Below are 20,323 nucleotides of genomic sequence, written 5' to 3' on the forward strand. Positions count from 1 at the left end.
AGTACCTTGGGCCCTGGATTCAGAGTGAAGCGGAAGGAGGCCCCCTGGAGCACATAGATTATAAGAGAGTGGGGGGCTCATTCCTCAGAGAGAAATCTGGGTGCAGTGTCTAGGGGGAAAAAGTGTGGACAAATGCTTGGCCACCACATTTACTAAAACCACAGGCTCTTGATCACTAGCTGCTTTGTGTAGACCCAAGTTCAGGAGTGAGATGGATTTAGTAAACCCTTGCTGGCTCTCCTATTGACTTGAGGAACTCACTTGCCACAGCCTTTGCTTCTTGTTCACCCATAGCCCTGCCTGCCACAGCTACTAAGCTGGCTTCATGCTGATTTGTGTAAGGCTAATCCAGCACTTGCTTGTTCTTGGGAGTTCAGCCCCTACAGCCCGTCCTGCCAGTATTCCTCCATGATGGAACTCTGCTTTTAAAAGCAGGTGAAGTGTCTCCCTACCACAGGATACCAACATGCTACTGAGTTTTTGAGGCCTCACACTTTCTGGTAGCTGCCTCCCCTGAGAAGATTGTGTATCCAGAAAGGAGACTATGCTATTTCGGAGTTCCAGTAGCTCTCCTGGACTCTGTCCAGTTTGCCCAGACCTAGAAGCTAAAACAAAGCAAGCCCACCTAGGTTACAAAGCACAGGGGGGTTCTCCCCAAGGAGAACGGGGCTAGCCGCCCATCCTCCTGGGCAGGGAAAAGCTGCAGGCTGTGTCTATTCCCTGAGGTTTCTGGTTACCTTACTCCATGACTCAGATGGTTTGCTTTTAACGTTCTGCTTGTCTTATTCCATTTGACCTATAAAAATGCTCACATCCTTAGATAGATTTCTTCTAAAGAGTTGAATGTTTCTTTGTCAGGTCATACAGCATATTTGACGATAATCGCCAGGATCCCACGGGACTGACCGCTGCACTTCAGGCTACAGACCTGGCCGGAGTTCTGCACACGCTCTACTGTGTCCTCTTCCACGGCACCATCTCGGACCCTAGTACTGCCAGCCCCAAGGAGAGTTACGCTCAGAATACAGTACAAGTGGCCATTCAGAGTTTACAGTTCTTCAACAGTTTTGCAGCTCTTGATCTGCCTGCTTTCCAGGTACCAAGCATTGGTCAGTGTTGATGTTAACCAACCAAGAACTCAGATTTTATTGTAGGTAATGGTGTGAGGTTCTTCTGCCTTTGGGACAGAACGAATAAACCACAGTAAAGGAAATCACAATTCATACTATTTATGAAGCTACTGTCTTCTGCGAACCATGTTAGGTGCTCTACATATGTGTTCTCATTTATTCTCATGATGGTCCTGCAAAATATTATACCCATTCTACAGAGGAAAATGCTGACAGTTAAATAATTTGCCCAAGGTTACATGTGGCTTTGCCAGGACTGGTACCTGTGGTTTTCTGACCCCAAAATCTGTGCCACTCTGCTCCTAACAAATCTTGTCTTGATTTCTTTATGGAAAGGCATTATTATCCCATCAACTTTTAAATATTAAGGAAAGTCATGGTTTCTTACATAAACAGAACCAAAATTGTTTTGATTGATAGGACTTTCTGTGGATGATTTAACTGACTTGTGTCCAGTATAAAGTGCATGTGTAGTTATATGTGCACACCCCTATAAATTCAGTTTTTATAGCTGAAGAAAGAAAAATTGCTTTATGCTGTAACACCAGACTGTCAGCTGAGAAATAGATTTTTTTTCATGTAGGAAATTTAATTTTCAAAAACACTGAACCTTTGGAACAGAGCAAGCCCCAAGGAGTAGACTTCTCTTTCGGTTTATTAACTGTCAAGCGATTTCATTAAAAAAGGAACAAACTTGGCAGATGATGAACCCATAATTTAGATGAATTGCTTTGCTCAGAGGGAAAAAGGTTATAGAGATACAAACGTATGAAAATGGTGGACTTTGGCCGTTCCCAATTAGAAGAAACATTTGTTTTGTAGCCAGTGACAAATGTGGAATTCTTGTCTTCCTGTCATTCCATTCACAACAGGAAGTTGTTGTATCATTGGAGTCGATATCTTTCCACTTTGAAGAGTTAGTTTATCCATCCCAAGAACAGAAATCTCTTTAGGGTTAATGCATTTCAGTTTCCAAAGGGCTTGAACTGGTCTGAGGTAATAACTACTTAATCTATATAAAGTTCTGGGAGTTTATAGGCACACCTCACGTTGTCTGCTCCAGAAAATGCCAGTGGTTCATGCCTCTGGGTTGAACATAACATCTGGGTTTTGTGAAGAACCAAACCCATTTGTTCAGTGTCAAAACAGCTTGGAAATCAGGAGATACTAAATTTTTGTCCTGAGAACACGGAGACTAGCAGTCACCCATCAGCTAGTCCAAGTAAAGTGATTTTCTTTGTCACCAGGGATCATGAAAACAAAATATCTGAAAACTGTCTCTTAGCTTCTAGTGGCAGAGGTCTTCTGACCAGGATTCGAACTGCTGCAGGGTGCTCCACGTGATAAGCAAAAGCACCTGTGTTAAGTCAGCTGTTCCATCAGTCACTCTTGAGTGTCAGGGAGCCCAGATCCATGCACCCCCACACCATTCCTGTGAGCTTGCAACCTGTTCAGTCTCACTCAAAAGGAACACCACTGAACCCCAACCCGCCCTGCTCCCCTAGTGGCCCTTAAGTGCAATGACAAATAATATTAGAAAAATCAGAAGCTTATTTTTGGAGCCCTTCGTGGCAAATGAACATAAAAACCAAGACTTCTCTCTACCTCCTCACCATGTCTAGCCTGAAATGTATTCCCTACTTGAGCTGCTTTTGTCCGAAACAGCAGGGAAAATGCCAGGGTGACTCAAGAGTGTTCAACCCATTCTTAGACTCAAATGCCCTGTTTCCCAAGTGGAATGCCCTTTCCTGGCTGGTTCCTGACAGTTCTCTGGTACATTTATGTCTTTTTCTCTGCCCTTCATGGAGTTCCAAAGTTCTCTTAACTTTATTTTCTATTTTCTTCTCTTCTTCTTCTTCTTTTTTTTTAAAATCTCTGTTCTAACTCCTGTTTTATCTTATCTTAGTCAGTTTGGCCATAATTATTTCTCATTCTCTCCCCAGACATTATTCCCACGTACCCTTTTCCTCTTGACTAGTGCATGGGCCAGGAAAGCCTACATGAACCTTCCTCTTGGCTGTCATCCTTTCGAAATTCAAGATCCAGCTCATTTTTTCTTACTCCTCATCAGCACATGTGGGCCCCCAAATGCCCAGAATTTCTAGCATCAGGGCCTCTAATACATCTACCAATGATTACCTTATTACTTTTATACATTTAAAAGAACAAACCTTAATAGGCAATAACCACTTTATTATGATCATAGTTTCTATGGGCAGAATTCAGATAGGGGTGACTTGTCACTGCTCCATGATGTAAAGCTTCGGCTGAGACCCTCAGACGACAAGTAGGGGAATGGAGGGACAGGTTGACACAGAGAGCTGGGAGCTAAAATTATCCAGAGGCTCCTTCACTCTTCTTTTTGATGTCTGGGATGACTTAAAGACTGGGTTCACCAAGGACTGTTGCTAAAGACTCTACACGGCTTTTCTGTGTGACTTGGGCTTAAAATATCATGGTGTCTGGGTGCTGAGTGAGTGTCCTGAAAGGAAGCTTCCAGAAAACAAATGTTCCAAAAGAAACAGAAACTGCATGGCCTTTTATGGCCTAGCCTTACAAGTTGTATAGCTACCTATCAACCATACTCTCTGTTCAATCGGTCATAAGCCCTCCAGATTCAATAGGAGAAGGCATAAGCCCCACCTCTCAGGGGGAGGACTGTCAAGGATTTATAGGCATTTTTTGGGACCACTGCACTCTGTTTGGCAAGCTAAAGTAAAACATCCACCAGATATCACTGATGTAGATGGACATCTGATCAAGCATGTAACACTCAGGTAAATACAGTATAAAATAACAGTGTATGCATCACAAAGCAATGGGCAAGTGTGGGAGAAAAGTGCTATTGTGATAAATATGGTCAGAGAAATTCAGGTTCTAGTTCATCAAGACAACTTACTTGTCACAAGTGAGATCTTAGGAACTACATTTATAAAAGACAGGAAAAGAGATTTTAGGTACACATAGGTCTGACCTCAGGAAAATATGGGAGACAATTTATGAATTGCCTGAGAGGACAACAATCGAAATGAGATAAATTGTCTGACCTGCCAAAGAGTTGAATTAGATGGTGTGAGATGTGTTGACCATTTGAGGCCCAGGGCATCACAAGAATACGGAGCTGTAATGGGCATCCTTATCAACCTTTGGATCTGGAGTCACTGATGTGACTTTGGGCCATTACACTACCAAGTTTTATGACCCTAGACAAATCGTTTGAACTCAGTTTCTCATCTGTATAATAAACAGAAAACACCTACCTCACAAGTATGAGGGCTAAATGAGATTAGGTAGAAGCACCGTGCTAGCTAGCACATAGTAGGCTCTCAAGGAATGTGGAGGAAGAATTTGCCCAAATTGCCTTTGCAGACATTGGTTCAGAAAGTTGACTTTTGAGTGCAGCATTCCCAGTGCCCCTCCACACTTCTGCCAAGCCATAAGCCCATGTGCTCGTTTCATGTGAGAACCCATCATGTAGTCGCAGCATAAGGTTATCCATTCAAATATTTTCTTAGCTTGTTCCATTTCATTGTATACTAATAAGGCTGTCAAAATATTTTCCCCCTTCAGCAAAGAGTCTGATTTCACTGTGAATTCATAGGCACAGATGGCCTTGAGATCCTGGATATTGTATATTGCATACACTTTGACAGATTTTACAATCGAAGGTGGTCTCAAGAAACAAATCAATGTACTGACTTGGCAATTAATTCTGGCTAAAAAGGAAATATAGTTTCCTTGAAAAATTGGTTTAATTTTTATATTCAAACTTACATGCCCCTTGACCTGCTCTTATCAGTGAAGGTTAAACAGAGGGTACTGGGTCACAGCATGCTGGACACAACTAATTAAATAAGGGCTGAGCTGAGAAGGTGTCATTACTTGATTTAAAGGAACAAAGCTCTCGTGAAGCCTCTTTGGGGCTTGAAAAACATTTTGTCTCAGGGCAATGAAACTGAGACAGTGGTCATTTTATTTCAGCAATACTCACTAACAGGACTGTGTTTCACCACCGTTAGGCAAAGTGAATTCATTGCAACTTCCAAACTGCAACGTATCTGACCTGGTTCAAGCCCAGCAAGACCTCAAATCAAGAGATGAGTTTAAAACACGGCCTTTTCCCACAGGCCAGCAGTGGTGCTTCATTCCAGTGTCGGCTGCGAGTGTATTCTGTGGGCTTTGCCTCTCCCCTTTGCCCTCCTGTCGCTCTGTCTGTTTGACATGTTTATTAAATAGAAGCTTCAGGCTGCACAGACAAAGTCAGGCTCTCCTCCCGCGTTGCCCACCAACAACAGCCCTCTGCCTGTCTGGAGAAAGGATCCCAGAAGCCTTACAGTTGAGGGGGCTCCATGGTTTGTTTTTATTGGGGGGAAGTGGGTTGTTGGTTTTTTTACATTCTTTTGGGAACGCTGGGTTTCTAGAGCCTTTTATTTGAATAATAAGCAGTCATTATTCGTATCGCTTCCCTATTGGAACATCAGTAAATATTTGGAGTTGTGTTTTTATCCCTGTGTTCAAGAAAGTGTTTTCTCCTTCAGATTAAAAAAAAAAAAAAAAGTGTTAGAAGTTAGCTAAATGATAGATTCGCAGGAGAATTTTGGTATTTTGTATTTTTCCAGATTTTCTACAGTGAGAGTATTTGTACCATGAGAAAAAAATTCCATACTGCAGATGGAATAAATAACCATGGTTTAGGCGGATAGAATCTTGATCCACATAGTAAAGCGTATTTCTCCATGTCTCTTCTCAGGTTAAACATTCAATTTATTTGAATGTGGTCATTTATTAGAGCGGGAATCCCTGAACTGAACTCTAAAACACAGTGCTCTAGAAATTTCCTATGCTTTTCCAGCACCATAGCAGAAAGTGCACAGGGTCCAGTCTTGCTCTGTGATTTGCAGCCCTGCCTCTCCCCGAGCTGAGGAGTTCTAACCGCTTCTTGTCTTTGTCAGTCTATTGTAGGGGCAGAGGGCTTGTCCCTGGCTTTCCGGCACATCGCCAGCTCCCTGCTGGGCCACTGCAGCCAAGTCTCTTGTGAAAGCCTCCTTCATGAGGTCATCGTCTGTGTGGGCTACTTCACTGTCAACCACCCAGATAACCAGGTAAGAGGCCCTGGACACTTCTTAGACTGCCCCCCAACACTGAGAGTGTGAGGTATTGGAGTGAGAAAAGGCAGGCTGGCCTGCTGGAACCCATCTGTCCTGTGTGAGGCCCTTCACCCAGGGTCCAGGGACAGGTCTCTGACTTATTCTATCCAAAGAGATGTGGTCAGCACTAGATTAGCACCAAGGCCTCCTCTTAGAGCTGTAAAAATAAAATATTTTTAATACAACCTTCACTCCACAGAAGCATCAAACCCTTACCACACAGGTTCTGATGTTCTATCCATGTCTTTGTTTTGTTTTGAGGAGGTCGGTCGCACCTTTCCGCCTGGATCACTTTGCAGATAGCATTAGAGTCAGGGGCTTTCTGAAGCCGCTTTTGGTGCTTGGCTTTTGCCTAGGTGCTAAGAGGCTACTAGGTGGTGTTGGAGGGGGGTCTGAGAAAACAGGACTTGGGCTTCTCTCCCTTGAGTCACCCAGAGTAGTTTTGCTTTTAACTGTTGGGATAATATAGTTTTCAGGCAAGGGTTCATTAGTAAATAGGGTTCTGCTGCTTTAAGAAGTTGGAAAGACTATGTTACTGATTTTGTAAAAATAATAATAATGATGATGATGATGATGAGCACTTTATTTCTCTTTATTTTTAAAACCAGAGTAATGGCATAACTAACGTATCAAATAGTAGTTCCTGACAGCATCATTTATCTAAAGCCTACTGCAACCTTAACAGTATGGATTATAGCTGAGAAAAAAGCCTCTGGACAACTCTTAACTCTCACTCCAAACTTAATAAGTTTTATCTTAGGCAGATCTCTAACAAGCATGCTCATTGGGTCTTTTTAGCCTACAGCAAACTAGACTAGGGCAGGAGAAGGACAGGCGCTGGTCACACTGATAGAGCCGATTACAAGGTAAGAAGCTGCAGACTATGAGCTGAAACTGTCTACCTAATAAGGAGAAAGAGCAAAAGAAAAAATAAGGCAGGGTCCAAAACTCGGAAATTGCAGTCATCTGGGTTCAAAGGCACCCTGAACCCTGTACTTTATTTCCAAGAAGATTCTTTATCTCCTCAGAGCTAACTCTGAATGAGCATGGAAGCAAAATGTATGTTCCCTGCATTTCTTTTTAGGAGTGAGGAACATACAGTTCATTCTAGAAAGATTTTCATGATTAAAATATAGAAAATGTGGACCCTCACCGGAACAAGTGTCGTACATAGAAAATCCCTGTTTTCAGACACAGCTCTTTCTCACCACCACCCCCCACCCACCCCAGGAGCATTCTGGCAGTGCCCAGCAGGTTCATGAGTCTCTTACAAGCTGCTCAGGGAAGGAAAGCTGAGGGAAATCTGTGTGATTTTCTTTTCTTCACATGTATTCATTCATTCAGCCTACTAAATTGTATTTTATTTTCCTTTAGAAGTTTGTTTTTATTTTTCTCATTACAAACGTGTTCCTTACTCACCATGAAAAAGACAGGCAAGCATAGAGAAGGCGGGATCGCTGTTATTCCTGACCTCACCATCGGAGATAGCCACTGTTACCATTTTGGCAAGTTCCCTTGCAGTCCTTTTTCTATGAATATTTTTTCCAGTTTTATTGACATATAGATGACATATAACACTGTATTCATTTTAGTGTGCAAACTGGTAATTTAATATATGCATATCATACAAAATTACTACCCTAGTAAGTTTAGTTAACATCCATTACTTCACAGAGTTACAGACTTTTTTCTTGTGGCGGGAACTTTTAATATCTCCTATCTTAGCAACTTTCAGATGTATGATACAGTACTAGTCCCCATGTTATACATTACAATCCCCAGAACTTATCTATCCTATAACTGGAAGTCTGTGCCTTCTGACCACCTTCACCTGTTTCACAAACCACCACCCCTGTATGAATATTTTACTTAGCCGAGATCATACTGTGCAAACCCTTGTGTCCTGGTTTATACATGTGACATTATAGGTCTTCCTTTCCTTGCACTGGGGTTATGTCCCAATAAACCCATCATACGTTGAAAATACCTTAAGTGGAAAGTACACTTCATACACCTCACCTAGCTTCAGCATGCTCAGAACACTAACAGTTGGGTAAAATCATCTCCCACAAAGCCTATTTTATAGTAATGTGTCGAATATCTCATCTAGTTCATTGAATACTGTAGTGAAAGTGAAAAACAGAAGCACGTCTGAGTACAGAATGGTTGTTCAGTCTGTCAGTTGTTTGCCGTCATGATCACGTGGATGACGAGGCCGAGGAGGGGGGCTGCTGGCTGGGAGCTGCCAACACTGCACATCTCCAGAAAGTGTCCTATCACTAGCCTGGGGAAAGATCAAAATTCAAAGTACAGTTTCTACGGAATGTGTATGCTTTCATAGAGTTGAAAAATCAAAAGTTGAATCATCATAAGTCAGGCGGCATTTGTATATCAAAATCATACTTTGTGGGTATTTTTTTTTATTGACATATAGCTGACGCACACTGTTGTATCATTTTTATTGGCTGCATGCTTTATGTTGTATAGACAGACCGTGGTTTACCAAACGATTTCCTGTTTTAAACTTAAGTTGTTCAACATATATGGCAATGCTATCTACTGCGCTTGTGAAGAGGTGAGGATTTTGCTGTGTTACAGTTTCTCAGCAAGAGTTCAGTTACAGTTTCTCAGCAAGAGTTCAGCTCCTTCAGCACTCCCACATTTGGGGATGGTTTGAAACTTTTTGTCGAAGCCAACTCTTTTGTGATGAATTTACTGAACTCAGAGTTGTGTGGGAGTTAAAAGAGTTTTGCTGCTGCTGCTAGATTACAGACTGATCCTTTTCTGTAGATCAAGCATACCTCCTAAGTTTCTGTGGGCTCACCAGAATGAGCAGGAAATGAGGTCGAGGGAACTGGCATTTGGAGATGGCATGGCAGCAGTGACTGGGACCAGGGGACAGAGCAGAGACTGGGCACACTGGGACACGAGGAAGCAGGCAGAGAGAGTACCAGGCGGCACAGGCAGGAGACAGGTGCTCTGTGGCTCATCAGCTGAGGAAGAAGATGCAACAGGGATGTGGAGACAACTGTCGAGAGGTGAGCTCATTATGAAGAAGAAATTAGAAAAGGGAAAAAAGCCAGATCCCCATTTTGACGCCTGACTCCCAGAAAGACAACACTAAACTGGACATCACTTCTGACTAGAAACAAGATCAGAGAAGTCACTGCAGCCTCAGGCAGTTGATGAAATGACAAGAAGAAAGACTATGATAAAAAGTAGAGAAATCAGAAATTGATAGAAATTATAGTAATTGTCAAACACTGAGACACTGTACATTAAGGAGGTGCTGTTTCTAAGCATAACCCCTGATATTTGTAGAATTCTCGGTACTGTTCTTCCCATCTGTTGTCTTTTGGACCTCATTAGCTCTTCAGTGAGGCTCTACAGGGTATATTTCTGCCTCTCAAACAAGTGAGGAACCAGGGTCTGAAGAGGTGAAGCAAGTCCCGGACATGACATGAAGAATCACTAGAAGACCAGGACTAGAACCCAGGTCTTACAGAGTAACTTGCACTCGACTCAGTGTACTTTTCATTTCATGTTGCTTAAGAAAATCCCACGTATCACAGACCCCATCTACTGGGGATCTCTAATGTGTATCCTGGGCAGGGGTTGGGGTACAGAAAATAATGCCCACTTACCAAGACAGTACACTGAGAAGCTGTTTTTCCACAACTCTGAAGACCGATTGGAAAGCTGCTGGGACATACCTGTGTGTTTTGTTCAGGAAACTTGTAAAAATCCTGGCAAGTTATAAATGAGTGCATTTTATGGGCATAAAATCGACTGCAGTCTAGCAAATAGAAGGCCTGGGTTCTAACCTACCTCTCTGCCACAAGCTGTGTGATCATTTTTGGTTTGTTTTTTTTTTTTTTTAAGATTTTGTTTATTTATTTGACAGAGAGAGAGAGAATACAAGCAGGGGAAGTGGGAGAAGGAGAAGCAGACTCCCTACTGAGCAGGGAGCCCGATGAGGGGCTCAATCCCAGGACCCTGGAATCATGACCTGAGCCAAAGGCAGATGCTTAACTGACTGAGCCATCCAGATGCCCCTTGTGTGATCTTAAATTAATCATATTCCCTCTTGAGATTTGAGCATTTTTGACAATACAGGGAGGTATACTGGTTCTAGAAATGTTGATGGTTGATGGTTGATGATGGTGCTGATGGTTGCATGATGTTGTGAATATACTTCATGCCACTGAATTGCAGTCTTAAAGGTGGTTAAAATGGTAAGTTTTATGTTATATATATTTTACCACAATAAAAAAACTTTGTTTAAAGAAGTGGATTGTTCTAGATGACCTCCCTTATGAGTTCCATGAGCCTGTGATATTTTAAAAGCTGAGATTAGAACCACAGACAGAGCAGCCTTCTGATCTCATGGGAACTCCAAGCCATTTTGTGGTTTTTCAGACACTCCTTGCTCTGCTCCAGATTCTGTCAGCACCAGATGGCTTATTTAGTGGCCTCCATGACAGCTCATCCTTAAAAGCTGAAAATACCCTGGAGCCCCCTGGCCCCCAATTAGTAGAGGAGCTCCACTGACAGACACTGATGAGCTGGGACTTACAGGTGAGATGTCTGGGCCTTGCTCTGTGGAGCCATCTCTGGCCACAGTTCTAGCTGCATCAGAGGCTTGTGCTCACCGGCTCTCAGCCACGCTCCGTGCGCTCGTTGCCATCAGGCTGCATTGGGGGAAAGAGCCTCAGGCTTACTAAGATGATAACTGCTCCTATCCCAGTAGAATCAGGGAGTTTTCTGCAATTAAAAAGCTAATTGATGGGTGCCTGGGTGGCTCAGTGGGTTAAGCCGCTGCCTTCGGCTCAGGTCATGATCTCAGGGTCCTGGGATCGAGTCCCGCATCAGGCTCTTTGCTCAGCGGAGAGCCTGCTTCCTCCTCTCTCTCTCCGCCTGCCTCTCTGCCTACTTGTGATCTCTCTCTGTCAAATAAATAAATAAAATCTTTAAAAAAAAAAAAAAAAAGCTAATTGATTATTTCATTCTAAAAACCTGTTTTATTGAATTCCCTTCCTAATCTCCCCAAAACCCAGTAATTTGCTGAGTGTTTGCTGAGGGGATGTGGTAAATAGAGCTTTCAGCTCTCTTCCCAGCTCTGGTCAAGATTCATGGAGTCTTCGCCTGGAAGCGCTCTGGAATCTCCAGTCCAGCTGCCTCAGATTGCAGGTGGAGTAGCTGAGGCTTGGAGGAAGGGAAGGAATTGCGAGCAGGACCTGGGACGCCCCCGCCCCACCACTGGCAGTGCAGTCAGTGCCCTTTCCACCTCTCTTCTGTTCTTGGGAAGCGAATGTATTTAACCTGATGCCACGTTCTCTAAATCAGAGGAATTTCAGAGGAGAAATTATGATGCTCAATTCATTTAATGCTTCTATATCATTAGTCAGAAGTCATGTTAATTTGCAGGCCTGTATGTCCGCAGTGGGTCCTTTATTTCCTCCTGGGGAAACAGCTTGTGTCTTTATAAGACAGGAGATTTTGAACAGCCGAAGGCTGTTTTATTAGGCAACTGCTTTGCATAAAGGATTGGCACTATTTTTTTGCCACCATTTAGTCTATTAACTGGAAGTACTGAGCCCCCCTGATACCAAAGATGACTTCAGAAGAGTAACCTGAATAATAAAATATAATACCCCATTCTTGATGAAACCAATCATCTGTTTCCTATCGGGCTGCAGTATCTAATTAAACTGTTGTTTTTATAATCAAAAACTTCCTTGTATTTTATGGTAATTTCGTGACTCTTTTGAAATCCCTTCCCATTTAATTATTATAATGAACATAATTAGTAGTGCTGTCAGCCCTTCACTTTATTTACATTTTATATTGAATAATTAAATGCAGTCTGATAATTAAATTAACTCGAATGACAGATTGTTTGACTGCCTGCATATTACTGTATTGGGAATAAGCACCTTTGCATATTCCTTTTAGTTAGTGACTTTTTCATTTGGAAAGACCCCATAGATCCCAGCTCCCAGAGCCGGAGTCTCTTGTGGCAGGTGAGAGGAGGGATTCCTGTGGCCCCCTGCCCCCACCCAGCTTCTCCAGAGGGAAGCCCTTGCAGATCCCTACACTGTACCAGAAGCTCCAGCACTTCTGGGGAGATCAGAACAGGTGAGGAAGTTGGACAGTGAAGCCTTTGAAACCAGATTCTGCCTGAGCTGGGTGACATGCATATCCCAGGTCTTCTGTAATTTGATGACTTAGTAAGAAAACCTAAACATTGATTGATTAAACATACCTGAACTGTATCTATTGTGCTCACCTTGGACATTTCCCTGCAAACAAAAACTGGTCACTTTCTTCGTTGTACAGCATCTGCAGGTGAGGGAAGCAGAGTGACATTTTCAGAGTGGCAGTTTTCCAGAGCCCCATTTCAGCTTTTAGAACTTACAGAAGGGGCCTAATTTTTCAAACATTCTTAGGTCTTTGTCTTTCTCAAAGCGGATGGTCGCAGGTCACACCCATTTGGGAAACTCCCCTGGCCCCACGCAGGTCCATGAATGAAGTCCAGTGTGGTGGGCTCAGGGCAGAAACTCCAGTATTTGAAGCCTTCCTGTCCTCCCAGTGTTGGCAGCTCGTTCTTTAGCTGTCACACAGGCATTCAACCTTCCGTATCTTTCTTTGTGTGACAAAGACAGTTCCTCACATAAAATGGAACTGTATGTCTAAGAAAAGCTTAACAATTTTAACAATATAACCATTTTGAGGTTACACTCTGTTATAGTACCAAAGAAAAATGTGGGATTTTTTTCCCTCCAAAAAAAGAACAATAACTTTCCTAACTATACATTAACTTCTGCCCATCCAAACATGTAACACTTCTAGTGAGTGACCTGGTTAGTATTAGAATGGCAAAATTTGCCAGTTGCCAGTTTGGGTTGATTATATTGAAAGTCACCAATTTCAAAGAAGCTAAATAAAAGGCACCTCTTACTCCCCTCATCTCTTCGGATGGGTTTTCCAACACAACGGTAGTTTGGAACACCACATGTTCACCCCATGTAAAGCCCCTGAGAGCTTGTAGGGAATGCCTGGCTGCCTCCCCAGGGGATCAGCTGGAGCTGATGGCAGCCCCCACCGAGCTTCAGATGGACCCTTGCACCACTCAGCACCAACCCTGGCCATGGATGCTTGTACTGTGTAACTAAGAAAGGAATGTTCTTCGCTCTTTGTGTGGGATTGCTTCCTGATTCGTAACACTTGTAATTCACACAGATCCTCCTTTGTGTGGTCCAGTGGCAGTTGGTAGGGTGGTACCTGAATGGATTCATATTGTGAATCAGTCTGCCCTGAGGTTTTGAACTCATCTCCAGTGGTTCCTAAAGTCAGATGTCATAGAGGATAAGAGCATGGATGCTTAAGTCAGCTGCCTTGGAAACCTCTATTCTGCTTTATGCTAGCAGGATGACTCTGGGCAAGTTACTGGCCGCTGAGCCTCAGTTTTCTCATCCAGAAAATGGAGGTGTCACCACTACTTCCCAGCTTGTGCAAATTGGGTGAGACAGCCTAATAGGGCCTGACCCACAGTGAATGCTCATGGACGGAGCAGTTGCTACCCCCTTAGCCTGTTAACACCATCTCACAGCACTAAATAATACACCTGCTTTAGCAATGGGCTAAATTCATAATTTTGACATAGTGATCTAGGAAAAAAAAAAACAAGCAGGATCCTATGGATAAGCTGTCTTTCCTTTACCAGTTTCCTCAGTTTCTTGTTTTTGAGGAACTCAGATCCAGAACATTCCAGGAAAATAATTATCCTGAAGTCTAACATTAAAGCTTTGAAGTTGAAAGCTAGCCATAGCTTCATCTCAGTGGGACCATAAAAAGCTGGGAACCCACTAAGCCCCGTCAGCATGGCTGTGAGACCAGGAACGTGAGTAGTGTCATTCTGAAGGCTAGTGTCTTGTGTAATTAAACTGCAAAGGGACACGAAGCTAATCACTCCCTTCCAAGTTCCATCCCAAGATGAGGCAGAGCTGTAGAAGACGCATAAGGGAAGCCAAGAAATAAACTGTCGGCACCCTCTTCCCAAAGTACCTGAACCCAGACCCTCTGAGCAGGGTGAATACTGTTAGGACAGCTGCGCACGCAAATCCCAGTCATCCTTTGCTCCCTGGAAAATCCTCTATTGGGACATCAAATATGTATAAGAAAATGATATCAAAAGGAACGTCTGATCAGAGTTTAACTCCTGACTGGTGGTAGATCTAATTTTTCTGCCTGCCTTGGTCTTCAGTCACTGAGGACCTTTTTCATAAATCACCGAGACAGATTATAAAGAATTAAAGTATAACCGGGCGCCTGGGTGGCTCAGTGGGTTAAGAATTAAAGTATCATCACAAAGAAAACCCCTCCACTGAGATAGGAAATTCTATCAATTCTATCACGGAAAGCCCATCGCCATGGATCAAATGCTAGTGCAGCAGTGAGGGCGGCCCAGTCCTTTCACGGCTGCTCAGCCAAGCCATCCTGGGCACGTCTCTGCTCTTCTCTGGGCTTCACTTTCCTGCTGTCAGAAGAGCCCTTCCTACTCTGATAGAAGATGGATATATAATTCTGAGACAAAGTGTGAATACATGGCCAGACCAACATAAGTAGATAAATTTAATCATTTTCATTTCTAAGGATAGCATTCACAAATATTCCACTCTAGCCACAGCTGGTCTTGTCACTGTTCCACAAACACACCTTAAGCCGTTGTCCTTGCTGCTTTCTACCTCGAATACTTTTCCCTCAGAAACCAGCATGGTTTGGAGAGGCTTCCAGATTTTTTTTCTCAGATGTCTTATTATCTTATCTGACTTTCCGTGACCACTGTATCTAAAACAGTAGATAAGCCCCATGGTTACTGTTTCCCCCTTTACCTTACTTTATTTTCCTTTATACACTTCCTGCCATATATTTCCTTTGTCTGTCTCCGCATTCCCACTCCCATCCCCTCCCCATCCCACTAGAATAGAGGTACCTTGAGAGCAGAGTCTGACCCTAGTGCCACAGCAGTGCCTGGCACTTAGCAGTTACCTAATAAGCATGCGTTTAATGAATGATTGGGTGTTGCAAGAATACAGCTTTCCTTGGGCATAATACTGCAGAAAAGGTTAAAATGGTCCCAGGTTTGGAACCATACAATACTTCTGTTTTACTGACCACACTTCCTGACCTGATATAGAGCTAAAAATTTAAGAGCCATTTCCTCGGCATTATGGGTTATTTGTCTTCTAATCTATTCTAAAAGAAACCCCGTAGTTTCATTTTTGTTGGAACCAGTGTTCTGAGATCCAAAGGAAGCTACTGTGTTTGAAGATTTTGCAAATACTGTACTTGAGAAAACAGTGATATGTGAGAGAGAGCTTTGGGGGCGGATTTAGGATCAAATCCTAGCCACTCTCCTTTCACTTGGATGATAAACGTGGGCCAGCTATCCTGAGTGTCACTTTCTGCAACTATAGCATAGAGACAAACCCCAGCTCCTAGGATTGTTGTGAAGAGTAAATTGTCGTCCTTATTACTCCGGTCTCAGATTTAACTCTCAGCTATGGCAGTGGATGCCTGTGGAGTCTTTACTCACTTAGTTGGTGGCATTGTCATGGCAAATCTACTCTGACTTATGATTGGGTTTAAAAAAAGAAGACTTTTTTGACGGGTATGTCCCACTCTAAGAAATCACACTGCAGGAAAATCTATACTCAAAGGCTCCCAAACCACCACATCATTCATTCATTTTTTTAAAACATTTCCTAAGGGCAACTTTAAATATTTTTCTTCAATCTCTTCACATGCAGGTCCTTTGGGAACGTGTCCCCTTAGTGGGGCATCAGATGCCGCACACCACGAGAGAACCTGGTGTATGAGAGGCCCTGTCGTGGCAGCGGCATGTGCTCTGGCCTCTGCTTTAAGGCCTCAGTAGTATGTTTTTCTAGCTTGATAAGAGGAACATGGACTCTGGAGCCTGGTGACCTAATAAGTTCTTGTCCCAGCTCCACCATCCTGCACAAGCCCGCTTCCTCATCTATAAAATAGGGATGGCACCAAGAATATTTCATGGCATTGTTGTGCAAAGTAAATTAGACCATGCACAATGGTGATGAGCACATTTCCTGGACCAGAATGATGTTGATGGTGATGTTATTGAAATGGTCACTGTCTGCCTCCAGATTCCCTGCTCGTAGTGGGAGAAGCTATGGAGTATGCACTTGCTATTAGCGTAGATGGGCCATCTCTGCTGTCTGAGTATGTGTTCCCACCTAGGGAGAAGCTAGAGAAAGCTCTATGCGTCCCCTGCCTCCAAGGTCCCTCTGTGGACCTGAAAGATGCAAAAGCACCAGAGGATCCTCTTGTAGATGTCTCTGGGCCCAGTGCATTCAGTACACTGCTCTGGTGTAGCCGCCGAAGGGGGTTGGGAGGGCCAGTCTGGCTCTGGCCAGCTGCCAGCCACCCCCTCCCCCAAGGGGCATGCCTTGTTCAGCTGGACATACCTGACAGGTGATAAACATATGCATGACTGGAGGACACTGAAGGAGAGTCTCTGCTCAGCACTTTGGGCTGGAGAAGTAAGAGGAAGGGAGACCTCACACCCAAATAATTCTCTTTTGTACGGGCAACTGCTAAACTGAAAACACACCACAGAGATAACTCAGAGGTGCATTGAGATTGTGTTAGGAAAAGAAACTGGAAAATGGCTCGCATGAATCAATGTGAACATTTAATGGGTCTTAATTGGAACCTTATCCTACTGTACTTAGAGCAGCGAGATGAAAGCAAAAGAAATCTGAGAGACCATTTATTTCACTCAAGAAAGCAGTAAACTGAAACTACAAAAAGATTTGACTACTATTATATTTTTATGATTAAATAAAATTGTCATAGACTAGGGCTAGTGAGCCCATAAATGCTCCATGGAATGCATCCGTGCTCTCTGACTGCTGTTAGGATGTGACCAGAAAATCTATCAGCCTACGCTCTCCATTTGTTAGCCCTGCTGTTCTCACACCACCCAAGATTTGACCCAAGTTCTCCTCACAGGAATGATCCGAAGTCCCCTTGGAATGTCTTTTTTAAGACATTATTAAAAGCGTCATCTGTCCACCTCCTTCACACACGTCCTGTAATGTCTGTAATGGATGTGTCTGTGTCCATGTGTAATTATAAGTTCTCTTTTTTTAAAGAAGCTGCTTTAGAAATCAGAACAGCTACTAGTTGAGAATTTGTGGGCAGCATATTTTGCATAATAACTCTTTTATTCATGCTTAAGAAAAAAGAGTAAGCTTTTTTTTTTTTTTTTTTACCATATTTAAGTGTAATATCTGCACAGGTATAGGCAGCATAAGGAGGTCCGATGTGTGAATCCTCATAGCACAGGATTTTAATATTTCTGCAAGTTTACAGGTCTTCAAAGACCATTTAGCCCAGCTCCCCTCATTGCCAAAGAGGAGGAGGACCTGCTCAAAGTCACCAACCTCGAGCCTCCTGACAAACTATCTAAGGCTTTCTGTGACCAGCCTTCCCCCTCTCCTCCTCCCCCCATCCTGTGGTAGATGGAACACAGATAATGCAAATAAACAGAAAATCCAAAATAAAGTAGTCCCTCAAATGTATGATGATGAGTCTGTATTATTTCCAAGGTCTGTGCTCTTTAGACAAGGTTCTTTCTGAAACATAAATTGAAATGGAACAGCACTTCTGAGCATAGTCCCTGACTATGTAGAATCCATGACTTTTAGGGTTAGCCAAGTGTTTAAGATAATCTAGCCCAACCTTCTTGTGCTGCAAGATGTGTTTGAAGGGAATTTAGAACATGCTTCATTTGAAAGGTAACTCTTCTCACAGAATAGGCAACATGAAAGAAGGAAAAAGAAGCTCTAATACAGAACAGAATGCTGGAAGTGACTTATTCTTGGGGCGATGCCAGGACCGTGTGCTTAGTGTCCATGTGAGCATTCATCCCTCATTCCTTCTCTCGCATATCCACTTCTGCCAAATGCCCAGCCTCTGGGAGATGCAGAAAGGAATACAACCCAGATCTTGTCTCGTGGAACCCATAGCCCCGGAGCAGTACTGTCAGTGCAGACAATTCAGTCCCTCCTTGTCCTTCCTTCAGCAAACATTTAACAAGTGCCTTTGGTGGCCCAGGCACTCTGGACACCCAGGATGCAGTGGGAAACAAAATAGACCAAGTCTGCCCTCCAGTTGCTGACATTCTGGGAGGGAGAAAGGGACAGACCATGAACAAACCTGGCTCTGTGCTGGAGTTCCTCTAGGGGTATTTCATGGTGGAGGTGGTGCTTTGGCGGATGTCTGAAAGATACTCACTGGGTAGCAAGGAAGGAAAGACATTCGAGGCATAGAAAAGACCATAAGCAAAGGCACCGCCATGTAAAATAGCCTGGCAGGTTCAGAGAACAGCAAGCTGTTCACTCCAACTGGAGTTCAGGAGGTGGGAGAAAGAACACGAGCTAGGATGCAGAAGCGGGCCAGGCCCAGGTCAAGAAGGGACCCGTGTGCTAGATCAAGAACTTGGGCATTTCCCCTCTGGAAGAGGATGAGAAGCCCCTAAAAGTTACTAGCAGGAGATGATATGTTCAAACTGTGTCTCAAAGTTACTCCAGTTTGTGGGAACAGGAAAATAGGCATCAAGAGATTCATACTGGAGCAGGTGCCCCTGGTTCTGAGGTGTTCTCCGCTATGGGAGCCTAGTGGTGTCGGAGGAGCCCAGACGCCTCTTCTGCATCCTTCTGCTGGGGGTAACCAGCACTTAGCTGATCTCCCTGAGGAAGCAGAGAACAGCAAGTCAGGGGCCTTCTCAGTTTCCCTGGAGGGATACAGGAGGACAGCCACTCACCCCTCACTACATGAGGAGACCCTTGTTCCCATAGGATCACCTGCTCTCCGAAGCTTGTGAGAGGCCACACCCCCAACTATGGGCTTTCGTCTCTCCTCCTGACCCTGGCTGCTTTCCTTCCTCTTTCCCTTCTTCCCTCGCTCTCCTTCCTCCTGGACACTGTGCTGGTGCCTGACAGCAATGAATCCCTGGGACCACCAGGAAGAAGGCTAGTGCTTAAAGGACCTACCTCCCACACAGTCTGCCAAGATCTCTGCATTTAATCTCAGCTTAGAAATCTATTTTATGGCAGGAGCAAGTCTGGGAGGAGAAAAACTTCTTGCAGTGCTAACCAATGGACTTTTCGTGTTTCTCTGCTTTAAATTTGATTGGCTTATGTATGTGGACAGACAGACTTCAAATTCCTCTCCTGTGATACTTAAATAAAGCCACTCCATACCCTCCCTACTCTACCCACAAGGCATCAGGTTAGTGAGTTTGGGGCATGCCATTTTCTTTCTATGATTCATAGAGGTCACTGACCTCAAGGCCCCTCCTGTCACATTGTTTCTATCCCGGGCCCGGGCTTCCCGTATGAATAAGACTGGTCAATAGCGATGTGGACAGAGCGACTTGGCCTGGCTGCTGTGACTGCTGCCTCTTTGCCCCAGCATTTGTAGCAGGACCAGTTTTGCAGAGAGGAACGTAACTACTTTTGTTTCTGGTCTGCTAGAAAAAATATTCTTTGTTCCAATCATTTACAGACTCTCTCTGCTGTCTCTTTTAATGAATCTAGATGTCTAGACACCTATATTTGCCCCTCTGTTGAGGACATCTTGTCTCTGACAAGAAAAAGAAAAAAGCAAAACAAGAATTCTTAAGCGTGAAGAATTTGCTTGGTAAGATTTAACTATTTGTATACATGTGTGTGTGAGTGTATGCTCAACTTACCTTACCACCTGACCGACAGAACCGGCCTGACTTGCAGTTTGACTGGCTCACAAGGGTTGCAGAAGGCAGCTGCCACCGCCCCACCCACCCCTGCTTACTGTTCTGTTGTCCCAGGAGGTTGTTGAATTCCACAGGGTGCTGCAAAGATAGTATCACTTGACAACCTTGATGTCTCTGAGCCAAGCAAGCCCGGCAAGCCCGGGCCCCCGATGCAGCCCTTGGAATTGGGTTTAGGGACCAAACCTCAG

The 20,323-nt window shown here is 43.8% G+C and overlaps 1 protein-coding gene across 2 annotated transcripts in view; it reads left to right on the forward strand.

Annotated features, from left to right (window-relative positions):
• SCAPER (S-phase cyclin A associated protein in the ER) overlaps nt 1-20,323 on the forward strand; it is a 524,869-nt gene that overhangs the window by 487,921 nt on the left and 16,625 nt on the right. For both annotated transcript variants that reach the window (XM_082735980.1, XM_082735981.1), the window contains exons 28-29: nt 859-1,096; nt 6,083-6,232. In XM_082735980.1, the coding sequence (XP_082592106.1) occupies nt 859-1,096; nt 6,083-6,232 (388 nt within the window). The remainder of the gene's footprint in view (nt 1-858; nt 1,097-6,082; nt 6,233-20,323) is intronic.

Source organism: Mustela nivalis (assembly GCF_964662115.1).
Source record: "Mustela nivalis genome assembly, chromosome: 6".
Lineage (NCBI taxonomy): Eukaryota > Metazoa > Chordata > Mammalia > Carnivora > Mustelidae > Mustela > Mustela nivalis.